The sequence below is a fragment of the Podarcis vaucheri genome (assembly GCF_965113315.1).
Source record: "Podarcis vaucheri genome assembly, chromosome: 5".
Classification (NCBI taxonomy): Eukaryota; Metazoa; Chordata; class Lepidosauria; order Squamata; family Lacertidae; genus Podarcis; species Podarcis vaucheri.
In genome coordinates this window covers 16,057,413-16,078,804 of record NC_138763.1, presented here as the reverse complement: position 1 = coordinate 16,078,804, position 21,392 = coordinate 16,057,413, and the positions used below count along the sequence as shown (strand labels likewise).

The 21,392-nt window shown below is 45.6% G+C and overlaps 1 protein-coding gene across 2 annotated transcripts in view; it reads right to left on the bottom strand.

Moving 5' to 3' along the window:
- Positions 1–21,392, bottom strand: part of PLD1 (phospholipase D1) — a 147,989-nt gene that overhangs the window by 68,491 nt on the left and 58,106 nt on the right. For both annotated transcript variants that reach the window (XM_082223982.1, XM_082223981.1), the window contains exons 2-6: positions 14,666–14,848; positions 11,824–11,951; positions 10,187–10,332; positions 9,289–9,397; positions 6,732–6,797 (exon numbers count right to left, since the gene is read on the bottom strand). In XM_082223982.1, the coding sequence (XP_082080108.1) occupies positions 6,732–6,797; positions 9,289–9,397; positions 10,187–10,332; positions 11,824–11,951; positions 14,666–14,819 (603 nt within the window). In that variant the 5' untranslated portion in view covers positions 14,820–14,848. The remainder of the gene's footprint in view (positions 1–6,731; positions 6,798–9,288; positions 9,398–10,186; positions 10,333–11,823; positions 11,952–14,665; positions 14,849–21,392) is intronic.

Below are 21,392 nucleotides of genomic sequence, written 5' to 3'. Positions count from 1 at the left end.
GGCCACTGCAAGCCTTGTCAAAGAAGCTGATAAATTTACCTTCGGCCAGACGATGTATGTGAATGTACCTCATGCTGTTCTGACACTCATGGAATATAAGGGTAGTTATTGGCTAACGAACCCAAGGATGGCTAGATACCAAGGCCTATTGTGTGAAAATCCCAGGATTCATCTACGAGTAGTGAATATGCTCAATCCAGCAACTTTGCTGCCCCTACCAGAGGTAGATGATGAGGAATCACATGATTGTCTCCAAGTAATGGATGAAGTTTATTCCAGTAGACCTGATCTGAAAGATGAACCATTGAAAAATCCAGATGTTGTGTATTATACTGATGGTAGCAGTTACCTGCATGAAGGTGCCAGACGAGCAGGATATGCTGTGGTCACCAATGAGGAAGTTGTGGAAGCTGAAGCTTTGCCTGCTGGCACCTCAGCACAAAAAGCTGAACTTATAGGTTTAACTAGAGCTCTGCAATTGGCAGCCGGATGTAAGGCAAACATCTATACTGATTCTAAATATGCCTTCTTAACCCTGCATGCACATGGAGCTCTATGGAAAGAAAGAGGTCTAATAGGAGCCCACGGGAAGGCCTTGAAATATGGACCTGAAGTAGAAATCCTGTTGGAGGCAGTATGGGCTCCAGAACAGATTGCTGTAATGCACTGCAAAGGTCATGGACGAGGAAGGGATCCAATAACCAGAGGAAATCATGCTGCTGACAAAGCAGCCCGAGAGGCAGCCCAAAAGCCTGTGGGAGGATTTATAGCAGCCCTCATACCAGAGGTAGTTCCAGAAGAAGTTAAACCTCACTATACCCCAGAAGAGAGGAAGTGGGCTGAACAGGAAGGAGCAGTTGTGAAGGACGGTTGGATGATCCTGCCGGACAATAGGATTTATGTACCTCATCACCTAGCAGGCACAATTGTAAGAAATTATCATGAATCTACTCACCTTGGCGGTACTGCAACCAGAGAGAGTCTCAGTCGGAAGTTATATATTATAAACCTATCACAATTAGCAACTTGCATTTCACAGAAATGTGTTCTTTGTGCTAAAAACAATCCCAGGCAGGGACCGGTACAACCTCCTGGAATCCAACATGTGGGATATGTCCCCATGGAAAGCCTAATTGTGGACTTCACAGAGCTGGTCCCTTCTAAGGGATTCAAGTATCTCCTTGTGTTTGTAGATACTCTTACCGGATGGGTTGAAGCTTTTCCCACCCGAACTGAAAAGGCACGAGAGGTAACTAAGAGACTCCTCACTGAATTGATCCCGAGGTTTGGGTTACCTAGATGCATTGGAAGTGATAATGGGCCAGCGTTCATTGATCAAGTAGTACAAGAAGTATGTCGAGTCCTACAAGTGAAATGGAGACTGCATGCAGCATATAGGCCTCAAAGTTCAGAGAAAACTGAAAGAATGAATCGGACTTTGAAAACCCAATTGGCAAAATTAACCCAGGAAACAGGATTGGGATGGGTGGATGTGTTACCCATAACACTGTTTCGTGTTCGGTGTGCACCCACAAAAAGACTTAAGTTGTCACCTTTTGAGCTCCTGTATGGGAGACCGCCCTCCTTTGTTCAGGATATTCCAGCTGATCTTAAACAAATAGGAGACCATGTGACACAGGAACAAGTGCAATCTCTCTCCCGTGTTTTTGTTTCTCTTAACAGGTGGGCCCTCGAGCGCACGCCGTGCAGCATTGCCGAGCCGATTCATCAGTTCCAGGCTGGCGATAGCGTATGGGTGAAAGAGTGGAAACGAGATCCACTTGCACCTAAGTGGCGTGGACCTTACACCGTCTTGCTCTCTACTCCAACAGCGGTGAAGGTAGCTGAGGTGACCCCCTGGATTCATCACTCCCGTTTGAAGAAGTCCGAAGGCAGTTGGACGTGCAAAGGTGACCCTTCTAATCCTCTTAAACTGACTCTCTCCAAAAACCCCTGTATCTAGCCCTACCGGGAACGGGCTAGGTCACGGGCAACATTAGACGACCGGCCTGCTGCAGCCACAACCTGGAAGCTGGCTGACCTGCGCACGCCTGAAGCTTGAGGAGCGTCTAAACCAGCAATTGTGAACGAGAAGATTCTCTAATACAATTAATTGACTGCCCCCCCTTGTGGAACAATTATCAGAGATATTACTCATTGGGGATCCTTGGGATATATGTTTTGGTCTTGGTGGTTCCCCATTTCTGTCACTGGGGGAATTATATTGGGGCTAATATTTTTATGCTATCACCATAAGGTAATCTTTTGTGGAAGGAATGCATATACTACACATCAACATGATTTTATTATTAATCCTGATCCCTTGGGAAGGGGAAGGGTCCTTGAATCTGACCAAATTTACTAAATATGGATTCCACCATGACCACAATATGTGGGTAGGCTTAGCTGAGATGGTAGCCAATGTTGCAAATAGGACCAATTGCCTTGTTTGCTCTCTTGGGCCAGATGATTCAGAGGGAGGTATGCCCTTATTACCGATACCATTAAATGCCATTGGTATGGTAAGCGAAATGCCACACCAAACAGAAGTACAGAATTTCCCCGGATGGAACTCAGCTAAACCACTACGAGTTATACCTGTACAAGGGGAATTCTGTGTACATAAATCATCAGAGGCAGCTGATCCTACCATGGTAGGCTCTTCTCATTGTCACTATACTTGGGATTATATTAAGAATAGTCAAACCTGGGCAAATGGTACTACCTATCGAACTCGGAATACCTTGCCCTGTGCACCTCCTTTTATTCATGCATGGAAAGTGGTATGGAACATAACTGTGACAGAGAAAGGCAATCTAACATACTGCACTGTGAACTCTCTACCCCTTTTGATATTCCGCCTTATGCACTCCACATACCAAAAACCTCAGACCCGATGGTTGTGGTGGATATGTGGAGAATGGGCATACAAGCAACTCCCTTCCAAATGGAGTGGGACTTGTTTCCTGGGATGGATATTACCACCAATGTGGATTATGCCCACTAATTTGGCCAAGCGTACACGAAGAAACGCTGATATTTCTCGTATAGCAGGAGGAAGTACCCAAAGTTGGAGCGATACTGATGATTGGCCACCAGAGCGCATTATAGCCTATTATGATCCTGCCTCCTGGAATCCTGGTGAGCTCATACAAGGGGCACGGGATCCTATTTATAATCTAAACAGAATAATTCGTTTACAAGCAGTAGTGGAGCTTGTAACCAATGCAACGGCCCAGAGTTTGAGACTTATTGCACAACAGCTGGATGAAAGTAGAGCCGCCATTTTGCAGCTGAAAATGGGAATGGATTATGTACTTGCCAGGCAGGGAGGCCTATGTGGAGTCTTGAACTTGACAGGGAATGCCTGTTGCTTTAACATTTCTGATAATGGTGAGGCAATCCGTGTGTTGGCCACAAAGATGGAGAGTATAGCACATGTCCCAGTACAAACATGGGAAGGATGGGATATGGGATGGCTCACCAACTGGTTACCTAATGTTGCGGGACTCAAAGGGATACTATTGTCTTGCTTGTTTTTCTTGACGGTAGTAATAATGGTTTTATGTATGGTGCCATGTATCATTTCATGTTTTAGAAGTACAATTAGCAAGATGATTTCGAATGAAACTCTACCTCATATCATGGCCCTATACAGAGCTTTACCTCAGGAATATGATGAAGGTCAAGCTATCAAGGACACTTGGGATGAAGGTCCTTGAGCTTGAAAGGGGGGAATGAGGCATCTAATCATAAGCCTGCATTTTATTAATGTTTGATCAGGGCTTGTATATTAAAGAGAGCTTAAAGATTTTCAAAAGTTTCATGCCAGGCAGAAGACCAGCTGCTTAGAGAACCTTGGCAATGTTTTCCTCCTAGACAAGGGGCCCCTTGATTTATAGCAGAAAACAATTCTCAAAGTCGTAAAAAGGGGGAATTACAGGCTGAGAGTGAGGACACTGACCCTACATGTTACAGAAGATAAAAAAGGCAGAGATAAACATAATTAGGAATGAGTAAATAGTAAAATAATACCAATGTGCCTCCCAGTAAAATGAGCCAGATCTTCTAAGGTTAAAAGGCCAAGAGCAATGGAGAAGCATCTAGCTGGCAGAAAGAGAGCATTTTTGGGAAGTCTTTTTAAAGCTGTTTCTTTCTTAAACTGAGAGAGTTAAAGGGCAATAAATGTTGGGAAGAGCTAATGTGAAAAGCAGCTGGCTGAAGGGGGGGTGTAAACTGAAGAGGTTTCTTTTGAAGCTTTTACTGAGTTCCTTTTTACTTTACAAAGGCCTTATTCCTTTTAAAAGGCTACCTATGTTATGTATTAAATATATTGGCTTAAATGTAATTATGCAAAGGATTTAAGAAATGCTAGATTCTTATTTCATATAGTTGTAAGAGTTGTATTTATCCTGAAATTAAGTCAGCCACCAGCCTAGCCCCCCTGCCAGACAGGAGACGCCATCCAAGCAGTCCTGATATATGGGTGTCAGGCCATTGTTTAGAAACCTTCAAATGAAGGAGATCTTTCAATGTTGATGTGAACTCAAGATCCTTGACATATGTTTAAGATAAAAATTTAAGATTAACCATTTGTTTTAGAAGGCAATAGGGCAAGGAGGGCAAGAGGTGAGCTGGTAATTAAGGTTCCTTGTCGAGACAAATGTAAGATATATGACTACTTATTTGTCATTTATAGATAGAAGAATATATAGCTTTTTGTATCCCATAAAAGGCAATAGGAAATGGGTGTATCTTTTAGGATTGGTTATAGCAATCAGCCAATAGGAAATTCAACCAGGCTGATTGGACAGAGGCAGCCAAAGGAGGAGCAAGGGGCCTGGGCTGAGGGAATATAAGTGCTGGCCATAATGGCAGGAGCCCGGGCCAGAGCTTGGTAACCATATACCACTGTGCCTCTCATTTATTTGTCTGACAAATAAATTATTATTTTAATTTCTCTATTGCTGCGTTGAATATTTCATTCCAGCTAAGCGTTAACCACAAGCAGGGTGCTACATAGCTTCTCGCAGTGAGGGAACCGCCAGAAGGCCCTCGGAGCTGGACCTCAGTGTCTGGGTTGAACGATGGGGGTGGAGACACTCCTTCATCTGGTCCAACCCCTTGTGATGCAGGAATCTTTTTCCCAACATGGGGCTCGAACCCACAAACCTGAGATTAAGAGTCTCACGCTCTACCGACTGAGCTATCCCAGGATGAAACTAAATCTAAAATCACAGGAAAAACAAGGCAATGTTCTCTCTCTCTCTCTCTCTCTGTGTGTGTGTGTTGTGTGTGTGTGTGTGTGTGTGTGTGTGTGTGTTGTTTGTGTGTGTCTTTCTGCAAATGAGTGATAGCAGGAGAGAGCCTGTGTCTCACGAGTCAAAACAAAAAGAGGCCAGTAGACTCTGGCCTGAAATGACCTCCTTCACGTATTTTAATTCATCTCTGCTACCAGGACTAGCCTTCATTTAAGATGCGTTAGAGAAATATTCCCCACACAATGCATGACCCTTGAAAAGCATTGCCAGATCTAAAGAGGGAGGTTTGGCTGACTCTGTGTGGCAGCACACACAAGAGCAGAATTTTAGACAAAGCATTATGTACTTTAAGCTTCTCCAATGACTCAACATTTATGGGCGCCAAGTTGGCATAGCATTGCTTCTAAGAGCAAAAGGTAATTATATTATTACACATGCATGCTAATCTAAGCCTACATATACTGCAGACTTGTTGCAATAACTCAGCTAGGAATATAAGAGCTCCACTGGGTCAAGGGTCCATCGAGTCCTGCAATTGCTTTAAAACTATTCATTTATTTTGAGGATAAAAGATGCTGGAAATGTAGAGAGGTAGAAGGTGACCTCTACCATATGTGGTGGTCGTGTTGCAAAGTGAGAAGCTTTTGGGAATTGGTCTATAATGAACTTAAAGAAATCTTGAAATATACATTTCCCAAAAAGCCAGAAGCTTTTTTGTTAGGAATGGTCGGTAAAGAAATTAAAAAAGAAGATAAGATCTTGTTTCTATACGCCACGACAGCTGCAAGAACTATGTTAGCACAAAATTGGAAATTAGAAGTAATACCCAACATAAGTGAATGACAGGTTAAAATGATAAACTATGCTGAGCTTGATAGAATATCAGGAAGATTAAGGGACCAAGACGAACAGAAATTTCATGACAATTGGAAGAAATATTTATTGTATATGGAATCTAAAGTTCAGGTGACACTGGCGGGGTTGAAATAACTCTAACAGCGGGAAAGGCCTATGTAAAAGAGTTAAAAAGTACGTGACTATATAATTTATTTGATACTTACCAAAGGAGTGGAGGGAAGTCCAAGGCTCAGTTGAGACTAACTCAGTTATGTATTTTATTTATGATTTGTGAAGTGGATATAATTTGTATAAGGTATATGGTGGATTTTTTGTTTATGTTTTTCCTGTATATATGTGCAAATGTGAATAAAAATTTATGAAACAAAAAAAGAAAGAAACCGATACAACTAATTGGCTAAGACTTCTTTTTTTTTTTAACCGAGCAGCACCTCAGGCCGCATGTGCAACCGCTGTGTGACCCTGGAAGAACTTTTGTAAACAGCTTTGAGTTGTTGTTGTTGTTTTTCTACAATCAAGCAGCATACAAGCATTATGAAATAAATAATAAAATAAATAAACTTAGCAAACAAAAGCAAAGGGAAGAGGCGCATGTCACGGTTCATCACTTACCGTTCCGTGATAGTTTCTGTACAACGGCATTTTTAGGAGGTTTGTTAAGTAATCTTCCAGTTGTTTCTGCAAGGCAAACGCAAAATACTCTACTGCATCTCATTTCTTACTTGGCTTATCATTGCTTTTCAGAATCAGAAATGTCCAAGCAGTACAAACAAGCAAGTCTCCTGAACCTAGCTGTTGCTCTCCATCATGAGAAAAAGGGGGCAGGAGTGGAAGAAGGAAAGGGAGAGGAATGATTAATAGCAGGTGTCGAACGAATGAAGGGGAAAGGAAAGAGAAAGAGATCCCAGGCGCCAGGGCAAGGGTTATGTGGAAAAACTAGGAACTTGACATGTGCAAAAAAGTAAAAGGAAAACAGCGCAGAGAATTCAGGAAAACCAGAGCATCTTTTACAGTTGTCTAGTATGGATTATCAGCAAGGATCTCCATCCCACGAATCCATCACTCACTCCACTCCTTCCACACAATGCAGCTAACCCGCCTGACTGCATTTATTCATGGTGAACACAATGGATGCAAAACAAGAAGCATGTTTAAGTGTTGCGCACAAGACTATGGGCAGGTTCGCACCTGAAACGTCTGCGTTTTCACAAATCCTCCACTGCCAGCAACAGTTTGCTTGCAGTGAGAAACTGTAGGTGGGTGATGCTTGTGTCTAACCCATATTTGTCATGCTTCCTCCTGGATTTGTCTCTTTCTGCCTGTTCAACTACAAGAGCATCGACAGCCAGAGCGATCTGAACTTAACTGGGGTCTGGGAGAATCAGGACAGGAGCCAAAATTGCATCCAAAGCCCAGCCAACTCATGCTGGCCAGAGCGGAAAGTGGGGCAACGGCTTCCTTTCCCTTTTCTCCTTGCTAGCACCCTCCTTTTGTCTTTGTCCATGAAGTTTTCTTGGCAGGGATACTGGAGTGGCTTGCCGGTTCCGGCTCCAGGTGGATCACATTTGGTCAAAACTCTCCACTATCACTTTTTAGTGATGTATGGAAGTGAGAGCTGGACCATAAAGAAGGCTGATCGCCGAAGATTGATGCTTTTGAATTATGGTGCTGGAGGAGACTCTTGAGAGTCCCATGGACTGCAAGAAGATCAAACCTCTCCATTCTGAAGGAAATCAGCCCTGAGTGCTCACTGGAAGGACAGATCCTGAAGCTGAGGCTCCAATACTTTGGCCACCTCATGAGAAGAGAAGACTCCCTGGAAAAGACCCTGATGTTGGGAAAGATGGAGGGCACAAGGAGAAGGGGACGACAGAGGACGAGATGGTTGGACAGTGTTCTCGAAGCTACCAGCATGAGTTTGACCAAACTGCGGGAGGCAATAGAAGACAGGAGTGCCTGGCGTGCTCTGGTCCATGGGGTCACGAAGAGTCGGACACGACTAAACGACTAAACAACAACAATAACAGCACCCTCCTTGCATCCAAAGCCACCAGTGCCCTATCTGTGCCCTGATACGCTGATGGCAGAATTGCTAGGAGGTACTTAGGGCCTCTACTGCAGTGGGGCACCCCCAGTAACACTCCTCTTGGCTGCTGGATGCTGGCAGAGAAGAACCTACACACATACACTCGCACACCAGTCATCAACTTGGGGAGTTAGCACTGCACATCTGTTGTTACTGCAAAATCCCATTCTGTTGTCCAAGGCGCCACTCGGGTCAAGCTAGCGATGGTCAGCTGTTAATATCAATAAGTTTAAGTCAATATCAATAGGCCAGGCAGGGGTAGTGCACATTTATCATCCTGAAAGCCACATTCCCACATGTGAGTGGTGGACTGGGTAGGACAAATTGTACCCGTGTGCTGCAAGTTGGCTTCTACACAAACTGTCACAGCACTGCCAGGCAAGGAAGGAACTAACTATTGTCAAAAAGCACACTTACATGTTAGGAAAAGGCATGTCCATCAGTCCTACATCTCTCAGCTACTCTGAGATGTGCACCCAATGAGGCAGCTGCCGCAACAGAGAGGCCCTGCACCCGACTTCAACTTATGTATCTCCCCCCTCCAAGCTGTGCACAGTCAGCCGAAGACTACGCCTGCAGGTAACCTTCTGTTCCTCCCTTTTCGCCCCTCTACTGGTCCTGGGAGACAGTGGAGCAGGAGAGACGGGGAGAGGAGGAGGAGGTGTGGAAGCCAGCCTGACCCCTCTCTCCCTCCTCCTGCACCTGGTTCTTCCCTCTCCAATCCTAAAGCTTCTCCTGCCTCTGACTCTCTTCTCCTGGCTGTAACAGGCTCCCCCAGATCATGGATCCCTTCTTCAAAGTCAGTCTCCAACTAGCTTTCTCCCGGTGCTCAGTCATCAGTATCCAGCCAGTTCCTGACACAAACTCACACTCCCCTCTCTGTCTTTCATCCAGACCAAGCAAGAAGCATCATCAAAGTTCAAGGGCAAATTCCAGCCAGGCAGAAACACTTGAGTTGTGAAGCAGAGCCAGAGAGGGTTCGTGGCCTGGGGAAAGGGTGTGTGATTCAGGGAGAGTCCCCAGGGCCTGAGAGAAGGGCTTGGAATAGGGTTGAAGACAACCCACAAGAGGAAGGATGCTTACCCTTCTGCTGGACAGGTGTTCTTCTCTGGCCATATTGTCAGAGGTGCGCGGTAAGTTTGGCATTTGCCTCGCCTCTCCCCTTTTGATGGTCTGCCTTCGGACCGTGTGTCTGAAAAATACAATGATTGGGTTCTCTGGGGGGATTTTTTTGCCAAATCTTTTTTATTGGTTTTCAAATTTTTACAATGTTCATGTATTCTGCCCACCATGCAGGAGAACAGAATCTCACATGTTAAGGTAAACAGGCTACACTGAAAGCATTCTTATACCACTGCAGTTTGTTAAGGCTGCAGACCCCACAGAGCGACAATTCCCAGCTTCTTTAGCAAACTACAGTTTCCCAGGGGTTTCCATGACTGCTAAAATGAGCTATGGGCATGCTTTAACCATATGGTGTAGCTGTGCTAATAAAGTGCCTCTGGATATAAGCCATCTATTCATAGATGCATGGACATGAGGAATATTGCGTTCGTTTTCCTGATTATAATGCTAGTGCTTGTGTCCCGTTTTCTAATGTTCCTTCTGCACTCCAGGACCTGCTGTGTTATGGAATTGTGGCTTTTCAATACTAGCATGTAGTGCTAAATTTCATTCATACGTGACACAACGAAGAACGTCACTGGGCGATGTCACTACTCAGCCATCCATTCCAAACATTCGTACTTTGGTTCCTCCAAATTTGTCACTTTTTACTCCCGTGATTTTTAGGGTTAAAGGGGCTGCAAACAGTTTTGTGTTTTTTTCTGGAATCAAATCACACGGAAACGAGCGCTAAACGTTCAAGGTATTCCATTCGTTTTCTGGAAATGGCTCTTATGTCCTGTGAAACCTAAAATACCATGAGGAAATTCCACCACAAGCAAATCATGGCCCAGAAAGGCCTTTGCACCGTTGTTACCTTCTTGTAGGGATGGGGATCCGAATGAAAGCTTTGTACCGCAGCAGTTCCCTGTGAAACTCTTGGAAGTGCTTGAATTTCCTTTTCACCTGCCATGTAAATTCCCCGTGTGTCAACTCAATGGTGTAAACATGTAGACTCGGCACCTTCAGGAAAGAACAAAGTTGTTTAATGGTGCTAACCCCATGGCATCCTAAAACAAATCGGGTTTGTACAACCTTCCTGTAGTCCAGATAAGATGGGGTCACTATTAGTGGGCCATTCCCCAGACCAGATGGATGGGAGATTGCTTGCTGTTGATGGGGTTACACTCCCACTGAAGGAGTGGGTATGTAGCTTGGGCATACTTCTGGACCCTTTGCTGTCGCTTGAGGCTCAGGTGGTCTCGATGGTGCAGAGTGACTTCCATCAGCTTCGGCTAGTGGCCCAGCTGCGCCCCTTGTCTGGACAGGGACAGCCTAACTCTTGGGAGACCTTGGGTGGCATCCAACGAATGACTTCTATAAGCAAGAATTTCCTCTTGTGCAACAGAACTTCCTCCCCCCTCTCCTCCGTGTGGCTTGTGCCCTCCCCAAATCTGCTCTGGAGAGTTGGGGGAAACTCCCAAAACAGATTTAGGGGGTGCACGAGGAGGAGTGGGGGGTGTTGTTCCATTGCACAAGTGGAAATCCTTGCACTGCTGGGGACTCTTTGGTTGGATCCTATCAATCTTACCGCTACCATTTCTGAAGGACCTGTAAGTTAGCAAGACAAGGAAAGGCCTCTACCTGAGACATTTGAGAGCTTTTTTGAGAGCACACTGAAGGACCAATTCTTTGCAAGTGCAGAATGGACATTATGTGGCGCTTGCAAAAGTGTCAGTTCCACAAGTCTTCATTACATTTGGAGAAGCTTGAACAATTGAATTATTATTATTTTTTACTTGGCAAAGTTTCACCATGTCAAAATGAGAGAATCTCTGCCTTAAAAAGCTTTCAGGTCCCATAATGCAAATTCCAATTAGTAGTCAGCGTGTTCATCAGCTTCTACAGATGGACCACATATGGTCTCCTATTGTTTTAGAATAGCAGTTTTCTGTGGATCAAGTTTAAAGGCTGTTATGTATGTCTGATAAAACACGCATGTTGGAATTCAACGGTGAGCTGCTAACGAGATTGTTTAATCCAGGCATAGGCAACCTTTGGCCCTCCAGATGTTTTGGCCTACAACTCCCATGATCCCTAGCTAACAGGACCAGTGGTCAGGGATGATGGGAATTGTAGTCCAAAACATCTGGAGGGCCAAAGGTTGCCTATGCCTGGTTTAATCAGTGCAAACATTTCTGCCTCCCAGGTGGAACAAGCTCCCCTCTTCTCCCTGCCCTGTTCTGGGGGGGGGGTGTCTCCCAATCCCCTGAGCCGATTTGGGGAGGGTGCAGGGTTATGCAAGGGGAGAAGTTCTGTTGAGCTGGCTTCTGCTACTGCAATGACTTAGTTGAATTCAGTCCTTAGTTTACCATTTTATTTTCATGCAACTTTCCATCCCACTCTCCACCTCAAAAAGCAAAGCACTTAGCAACAGAAACATGGATGCATCATGAAATGTGAACTGATATATATATATTTTTAAAAGCGCTGCACTGGCATATAAGATCTGACCTTTGTTGTTGAGGTACAGCGTTCCACTTCCAAAACTCGCACCCGGATTGGACACCCAGTTAGGTAGGGCTGTGTATGAGCCTCTTTAAATCCTTTAGTGTTATAAATGGCAGAGAACGGAATGCCCACTGCAAATGATGAAATGGCAGTTTTGGTACCAGTCCTTTAAAGCGCAGCTTGGAACACAGCAGGCAAAAGTTTAATATCAAAAGCTGATAAATAAGAGACATTGCAGCACATAACGGATATTTTTTTCCAACCAAGTAGCAATGCATGATTCTGTCATTTTCTGTTAAATCTCAGTTTCTCACCTTTTCGCTCTTAAATTAAATTGTTATTCACCCTGGGAACTCAGAGAGAGCGACAGGTAATAAATTTAACAACATCACCATATTTCTACATCAGCTTGTGATTTTTTTTTTAAAAAAAGGTTGTCATGAAAACCAATCAGGTGTGTTTCTTTATCCTGCCCCCACCCAAAAAACCCCACACCCATCTCTAGTCCTTAACTGGATATGCCAGGGATTGAATTTGGGGTTTTAAAGCATTTACTCAACACATGAATTTGGTCTGTTTCTCTGTTTAAAAGGGGGGTGGATCATTACACACACCACGACTCACATTCCATAATAATCCTTGTGACTGGGGAAGCTTCAGAAATCTGGTCTTAAAGTTTAGTGTTTACCCGGGAGACTCAGAACAAGAGCCTACATAATTAAACTGCAGAAAAAACAGCTAAAATCCACAAAATCTATTTGGAAAAAACCCAAGGAGTTCTATGTGCCAAGGAATAGGTCCTATCATATGCTGAGTGTCCCACATTTCCTTCCAATAAATACAGATTTTAATCTGAAGAGGCACAGAAAACCTGAAGCAGACTGGCGGTGCTCATTCCGAAGTTATCCCTCAATTCACACATCAAAGTCCCATTGCATTCTAACTCATGGGAGAAGATTTAGCAGCAACTGAGATACTGCTGGGATAAGCTCAGTCAGAAGAGCACGAGACTCTTAATCTCAGGGTTGTGTGTTGGAGCCCCATGTTGGACAATAGATTCCTGCATTGCAGAGCGTTGGACTGAATGACCCTTGTGGTCCCTTCCAACTCTACAGTTCTATGAAAAGTATGATAAAGACTATGGTTCCTGTTAAAGAAAATATGCTTCACAGTATTTACTGCTGCTCAGCGATGCAGATGAATTTTAAACTAAACTCTACTTGTCAAACAAGTGGGGGCACAGCCTGCTTGGTGCAGCAGTTCCTTTTATTTACTGGGCTGGGTTTGCCGATTTGCTCCCGCCATAAATTCTACGCAAGTCTCTTGGAAACCAGCAGAAACTAGGAAGCCAGAAAAATAAACGACATTTCATCAACCTCCGAGCTATTTGTTTGCAGTTAATTCATTTAGGCAACTGAAAGATTGGAAAGTGATGAAAGGAGGGGAATATTATAATTTAAGTAGCAACACAGAGGAGACAGGCAGCTTGGCAAAGAGGAACAAGCTTCCATTGTGTACAAAGAAGAATGAAAAGCTCCCTGCTCAAATTATTATTTTGCTGTATGTGTGCTAGCTTCTTATAAAAGCACAGAGCTACGTGTTCTATTTTTCATGTGCAACAGCAGAAATTGGGATCGACATACATGGCGATTCAGGCCATAATATTGTTATTATATTTATTTATTGTATATCCCACCCTTTTTCCCAGAAAAGGGGGCTCTTTAGCTCATTCTGCTGGGTGGAGCTCTGAACTTGGGCCCCTAAGTCAAACATTGACAACATTACATGCATCTATAGGCCTCTCTGGTTCCCAGCCAGCATTTTATAGAAGTAAATAAAATTATGCACAGAAAGCGGCTAGGGAAAAGTTTCTCTTCCTTTCTCATAATGCTAGAATTTGAAGCTGAATGTTAGAAGATTCCAGCAGAGAATCTTGCATAGCTCTTTGCTCCTTGCCATGATGAGCCGAACCAAAACTGGTTTGACTTCGACCTTTTGTAGAAGAAGCAGGTTTTGAGAGAGCCTTTAGAGCAAAGCAGCCTTTCATTTAAAAAGTGGATTGTTTTATAGCAGGTAACAGAAGGAAGAATGCTATGACAACTGGAGATAAGGCTGCTGGAGCACAGGAAATAAGGAAATACTAGCCAAGGTGGATGAGCAAGAAGCTTTGGGGAAGAGGCTTTGGCACAGTGGTGGATAATTTGCTTCGTAAAGGTCCCAGGTTCAGTCCCTGGCATCTCTAAGTAGGACTGGGCAAGATTTGTGTCTGAAACCCTGGACAGCCACTGCTGGTCCATGTTGACAATACAGTCATACCTTGGGTTACAGACGCTTCAGGTTGCGTTTTTTCGGATTACAGACCACTGAAACCCGGAAGTACTGGAACGGGTTACTTCCGGGTTTCGGCAGTCGCGCATGGGCAGAAGTGCTAAATCGTACTTTGCGCATGCGCAGAAGCACCGGATCGCAACCCGTGTGTGCGCAGACGCGCTGCTGCGGGTTGCGTGCATCCCACATGGATCATGTTCGCAACCCGAGAGTCCACTGTACTGAGCTAGATAGACGAATGGTCTGTCTTGGGATAAGGCAGATTCCTACATTCAAAAGCGACGCGGCTCCTTGAAGACTTCCCTTGGGACTGCGAAATCTCTCATTCAGCCTGTTTCCCTGTTGAGATTTTCCCAAGCACCACCCACAATTTGATTCCCCCTGCACTATTCTCATGAGGACAGGCAAACTGACCTTTTTAAAATAATAATAAAAAAATGAACCCAGAGATTCCAAAGCAGTCCGATTCTGCAGCAGAAGAAGGCCCTTATTATACATCTTTGCGCCACTGACTCACCAGGTGCCTTGGGGTCATTCAGCACGTCCACCTCCACCTCCTCCCCTTCGAAGTGGAGCTCCCTCGTGTCCAGGCTTTCGATGATGTTGGTCATGTCGTTGGCTATTTTCCTCAAGGCTGAGGTGTTCAATTTCCTTTCACTGCTGAGAGACATCTTAAAGGCTCACACTCACCCAGGGGGGGCTGTTTGAGAGAAGATAACGAAGAATTTCCATTACTCTTATTACCTGAAATCTGCGGCAACGTCAAAGAGCCATCAGCTTGCCCTATTTCTGGGGGGGCTCGAAAGTATGGTTGTGATTTCCCCCCCCTTGATCTTATTGTTTTATCTGACTAGAGATGGTCAGTCACGTCATGTGTCAATAATAATAATAATAATTTATTATTTGTACCCTGCCCATCTGGCTGGGTTTCCCCAGCCACTCTGGGCGGCTTCCAACAAAGATTAAAAATACATCAAAATGTCACACATTAAAAACTTCCCTGAACAGGGCTGCCTTCAGATGTCTGGTAGTTGTTGTTCTCTTTGACATCTGATGGGAGGGCGTTCCACAGGGCGGGCGCCACTACCGAGAAGGCCCTCTGCCTGGTTCCCTGTAGCTTTGCTTCTCACAGTGGGGAAACAGCCAGAAGGCCCTTGGAGCTGGACCTCAGTGTCCGGGCAGAATGATGGGGGTGGAGACGCTCCTTCAGGTATACTGGGCAGAGGCCATTTAGGGCTTTAAAGGTCAACACCAACACTTTGAATTGTGCTTGGAAACGTACTGTGAGTTATGTGGTCTCGGCGGCCGCCCCCAGTCACCAGTCTAGCTGCCGCATTATGGATTAGTTGCAGTTTCTGGGTCACCTTCAAAGGTGTAGAGCGCATTGCATAGTCCAAGCAGGAGATAACTAGAGCATCCACCACTCTGGCGAGACAGTCCATGGGCAGGTAGGGTCTCAGCCTGTGTATCAAATGGAGCTGGTAGACAGCTGCCCTGGACACAGAATGGGCCTGTGCCTCCATAGACAGCTGTGAGTCCAAAATGACTCCCAGGCTGCGCACCTGGTCTTTCAGGGGCATAGTTACCCCATTCAGGACCAGGGAGTCCTCCACACCAGCCTGCCCCCTGTCCCCCAAGAACAGTACTGTCTTGTCAGGATTCAGCCTCCTAACAGTTTCCAGAGGAGGAATGACCGCTAAGAGGAGAACAGAGAGAAGAAACGCCATGGTGCATCTACAGCAGCAAAACCGGACACCTTCCTCTACCCCAACTGCAACAAAACATGTCTCTTCCATATCAGTCTCTGCAGCCACTGCAGGCACAATAACTCTCCAACGGTTTGACTTCACCCCCAAAGGCGTACGCCTCCCCTTCCGCCGAGAAAGGAAAGCGCCGACAATCTATTTGTAAGCAGCTTTGAGGTGTGTTACAATCAAGCGAGGTATAAATTTTATGAATAAATAATAAACATGTGTATAAATAATAAACATGTGTAAAACAGGCTGTGAGCTCAGCACGAGAACGGAAAAGCGTGTTCTCACTAAAAGAGAGCACGTGTTGCGGATGGGGCCGAACAAAACTCCACTTGGTTGCCAGGCAGTATTAGATTCAAGGGGCCTGGAGCAGATTGGAGGATGGTGTTACTGGGGTAAATTTGATGTTGCCAATTTAGGGGTGGGATCAGTGGTTATTTAAGCAAGGTCCACAGCATTCTCTTTCTCTTTCGCTGTGGACATCGGATCTCCCGCCCGCCCTCCCTTGCTTGGGCTTGCGCCTTGACCTTGCTCTGCCTGTCATGGGGTCGTTCGCCTTGGTGCGGGGGCCCAGTAGGAATTTTTCCAATTGGCTGATTAGTGTGTGCCTTTTGGGTTTTGCCTACTGCTTAGCAAATCGTCACAACTTGTAAGGTTGGCGGTTAGGCATTGGTTAAATTGGTTGGTGGAGGGGTATGGATTGGCTGTGCCTGCCCCTCCAATGCTGCTGCTGACGGGTATTCCGTTAAAGGAATTCTGGGGCTTACCATCCCTTCGTCCAAACCCTTGGAGCAGGGTGCGGGCCGTGTAAGTTCCCAAGGAACAAGCAGGGAATAGCTGAGGGTCTGTGTCGCAGTCCCAGCTGTCCCTGGTCTTGTTCCTCCACACGCTGACTCACGGGAGTCAGCGCTGTCCCCAAGGCGGGGGGACAGATAGTCATAACCAATGCCTAAGCAACCACTCTCAATTTGTATGAAAATAAAGTTGTGGCCAAAAGTATGCCAAAAACCTTAAACAAAAATTATGTGTGATGTGTGAGTTATTGGGGTAGGGGTTTTGGGGGACCTCAGCACGCAAATGAATTCCTGGCCTTGGGTGTTCCTTGAGGCAACCTGTTTCTCTCCATTCAAGGCAGAGACTGGAATAAGGAAAATGGGATCCCCCACTCCAGAATATGCTGGTTGAAATAAGATTATATTGATTACCTTAGCAAAACAACAACACACAACCCTCTCTGTCCCCCTCCCAACACAGCTCTCTGGAGCTCTCTAAAATTTAAAAGCCTTTGGTTTGTATAAATATTTAAGGACAAAGCACTTCATCATTTATGAAGGGCACATTTCTGTATGACAAGGGATGCATCCCTTTAAAATATTCAAAAGTAGACACCACAATCCTTTCGCTACCACCACACCAAGTATTTTAAAAGGTACAACTCCAATAGGACAGGAAATGTGAGAGCACTTGAGTATATTGTACTTGGATGAAGGATTCAAACCACCAAGTGTGAAATAATACCAGGAAGCTAGGTTTATGTCTGGAGAAGGGTCTGGCTTCTAAGTGGTCTTGCTTTGCAAGGCTCAATGGAATATACTCTGGAAGTGTGTACTCGATTCTGACCAAACTATTCCTCCTGGTGTATCTTTTGCTTCAGGAGGCTTAGTTTGCTCAGAATTGGGTATATACTTCCAGAGTTAATGCTAAATGCATTACTTCTGGTAAATGAGCTACTATAGCTGTTAGAGGCCCATGAAAATAGGTGCCCCGGGCTTTTTAGACTCGCCTACCCATCTACGATCTGAAACCAAAGGGTTGCTAGATGTGAAATATATTGGCAGCTCTCCTACTCGAGGTCTAATTGTGAGCCTTCCTGGGCTTCCACAAAGGCTCATTTGGGCACACTCATTTCACCCAAAATGCCTTATTGCAAGCTCATTCTATGCATATTCCAATAAAAGAGAGAGAAATGCACAGCTAATTATATGAATGAATCAGCCTGGCATTTGTAGGAAGCATCATTTTATGGGAGGGTTGGAATTACACACCTGGTACAGCCCATCAGAAATGGGAAGTGCAAATATCGTAAGATATTTAATATATATAAAAAGCATTGTTGTACAGGAAAACTCAAGGCAGATGGAAACAGTATGACACAAGCTTGAGTGAACTGGATGAGCCCCAGGAAGCAATATCCTCCTTTTGTACAACCAATCAGCAGTCTTTCACACCAAGTCATGTACCTGAGTCGTAGGAACTGAATTGCTTCACCCATTAAGCTTGAGGACAAAGCCCAAGAGATTCGTCTGACTTTCATATATGTGCTGGTCTTCTTGCAGGCAGCGTAATTGCAAAAGTAATAAAGCTCTTGACATTTCTCGAAGCGCCAGGGTTAAGTTTTTTTCCCCTGGAGCCAAATAACCAACGATAGCAGTATCCTTTATTGAAGCAACTTCAATTGCTTTTGAGTTTTCAAGTTGTGACGGGCTTCATGCATCCTATAGGGCTGTAGAGACGAGCAAAAGTTGTTCCGGCTGCAGACACAGGGCCAGGAGTGGGGCAGCACAGGAAGGGCAGTGCTGCTGTCTTCTGGCTTCCCAACCCAAATGTGTGGGGCAGGGCGAGGCAAAAGGGAACTGAGCTTCATGGCTGAGTAGGGATTTGAACCCAGGTCTCCCAGATCCTAGTCCAGCACTCTAACCACAACACCACAGTGGCTTCCCTATGTCCCCATATTGCAATGCATCCCCTCAGGTTCTGCCTGTGGGGTCAAAATAATAACGTTGCCACATGTTGAAGGGCAGCAGAGCGGTGACCTCACTCGTCAAAAGCACTGCTGTCTCAGGAGTGACAAAACTGCATGGGAAGCAGGAAGAATCTGTTCCTCATTCCTTTAACTATCTCTGTGTCTTTTCTTCCACTTTTATTTACACTGCATTGTTCCTGCCTGGTGAGTATTATGCAATCTCAAAGGCATGTCAACATTATGCAGCCCAAAGCAGTTTTAAACTGATGAGTTTTCTTTAATGATGACTGTCCAGAGGGGATTTTGGGTCGTTTGTGGGAACTGAATGCCCCCAGGTCATCGGACAAGCTGCTAAACAGGGGCGTAAGGTTAATTAAAGGAAACAGGTTGTAAGCAAAGAACAGGGTAATTAGTTCATTACATGCATAGCTCTCATGTTTTTCCTTTCCCAGGAAAAGAGCGAAGCAATTTGATCACAGCTTAAGCGGGAAGCCTTTGGGATTATGCATGGAACCACATGCCGACATTCACCGTTCCCAGCCTCAACATGTTGTCCGCCATTGGCTATATAATGATCAATTTTTGTACAGGAAACGTCCATTTATGCATGCTGCATTTGCGTGTGACCACACACACATGCGGTGCTGGGAACCCAGAAGCAAGGGGGAAATTCAGGGCAGTCCTGCTGGCTTGCGAGGAGACCCAGAGCCTGAAGAGTGCCTGGAGGCAGTTGGAGGATGGATGGCGGCTAACAGATTGAGGTTGAATCCTGACAAGGCAGAAGTACTGTTTTTGGGGGACAGGGAGCGGGTTGGTGTGGGGGATTCCCTGGTCTTGAATGGGGTAACTGTGCCCCTGAAGGACCAGGTGCGTAGCCTGGGAGTCATTTTGGACTCACAGCTGTCCATGGAGGCGCAGGTTAACTCTGTGTCCAGGGCAGCTGTCTACCAGCTCCACCTGGTACGCAGGCTGAGACCCTACCTGCCCGCGAACTGTCTCGCCAGAGTGGTGCATGCTCTAGTTATCTCACGCTTGGACTACTGCAATGCGCTCTACGTGGGGCTACCTTTGAAGGTGACCCAGAAACTGCAATTAATCCAGAATGCGGCAGCTAGACTGGTGACTGGGAACGGCCGCCGAGACCACATAACACCGGTCTTGAAAGACCTACATTGGCTCCCAGTACGTTTCCGAGCACGATTCAAAGTGTTGGTGCTGACCTTTAAAGCCCTAAACGGCCTCGGTCCAGTATACCTGAAGGAGCGTCTCCACCCCCATCGTTCAGCCCGGACACTGAGATCCAGCACTGAGGGCCTTCTGGCGGTTCCCTCATTGCGAGAAGTGAGGCTACAGGGAACCAGGCAGAGGGCCTTCTCAGTAGTGGTGCCCACCCTGTGGAACGCCCTCCCATCAGATGTCAAAGAGATAAATAATTACTTGACATTCAGAAGACATCTTAAGGCAGCCCTGTTCAGGGAAGTTTTTAATATGTAACGCTGTACTGTTTTTAACACTGATTGGGAGCCGCCTAGAGTAGCTGGGGAAACTCAGCCAGATGGGCGGGGTATAAATAATAAATTATTATTATTATTATATAAGAGGAGAGCTGATATGCAAGGTAGCAAAGCTGCAACAACTGCTTCCCCATGCGTCACCTGTGCAAGGCCCATTATCCCTCTGCTCGTTCTGGAAGCTTCCAGTCAAGGGAGCCACACTGTCCTTCCAGTTCGCATGAGACAGTGGGGTGCAGGGAAGTGGCTGCTACTGCTACTGCTGCGCTACCCCGCATGTCAGCTGTTGAAGGGAAGGCCTCAGCAAAGTCTCGCTTCGCCCCTGGCTCACAAGAGGACCCTCCCCAGATCCCTAAGAGGACATCCTCTTTGGGGTATGGGGAGGGTCTCCTCGCCCTCTCCAGGGTGCTCCAAATATACAGTACACAATTTTGGTTACCCACGCAGAGGTGCAGAACGTAACTCCCGCGTAAATTGGATGTTGCCTGTGTTTGTGGTTACCCAAGCCACAGCACAAGCAAGCATAAGAAAACCTTTTTAGCTTTGTTCTCGCCTGCATGCGACGTTGCAGAGTGGACACATCTAGGGCTTTGCTCCCAACTTCCATGCGCTGGAACCAAAGGTGAGAATGGGCCCCTATGTGCACACAACTGGTAGGGCTTCTACACATGAATCAGTGGCGCTGGTTGAATCAGGATTCCTGATCACAGGTAAGGACAGCACAGGGCTGGTCCTTGCAGCAGTGAAAGGCCCTTACCAGCACTGCCAACCCTAATCTCTGAATGGCCACGTTCAGGTGTTTTTTGCATACATTTAACAGGAGAGGGAAGAGACACAATGCAATGCATTCCTGAAGCATGTGGAATACCAGTTCTGATTCAGGCCAATAATGCTTCAGACGTGAGACTCAGCCTTACCATGAACTTAAGTAACGGCGCTGCATTTTCCGGGGGTTGGAGGATAATAAGATGCAAAGCCATTTGAGATGTGCCTAGCTGAAGCAACCTACATTAGGTTGCTGTCTGTTGCTGTCAGGATGATCCTTGAAAACCGACAAGCATCCATTTGTCTCCCTAAGCTCTTCTATTAATTGTTTATTTAAAAAACAAACAAACAGGCAAAGAGAAAGACGATGCATAATACACCTTTGCCAGTTAACCTAAGGTGTGTTTTGTATCACAGTGGACCAAATATCACTCCTTTGTGGCCTGCTTCGTGTACACCTGTGCGCACACA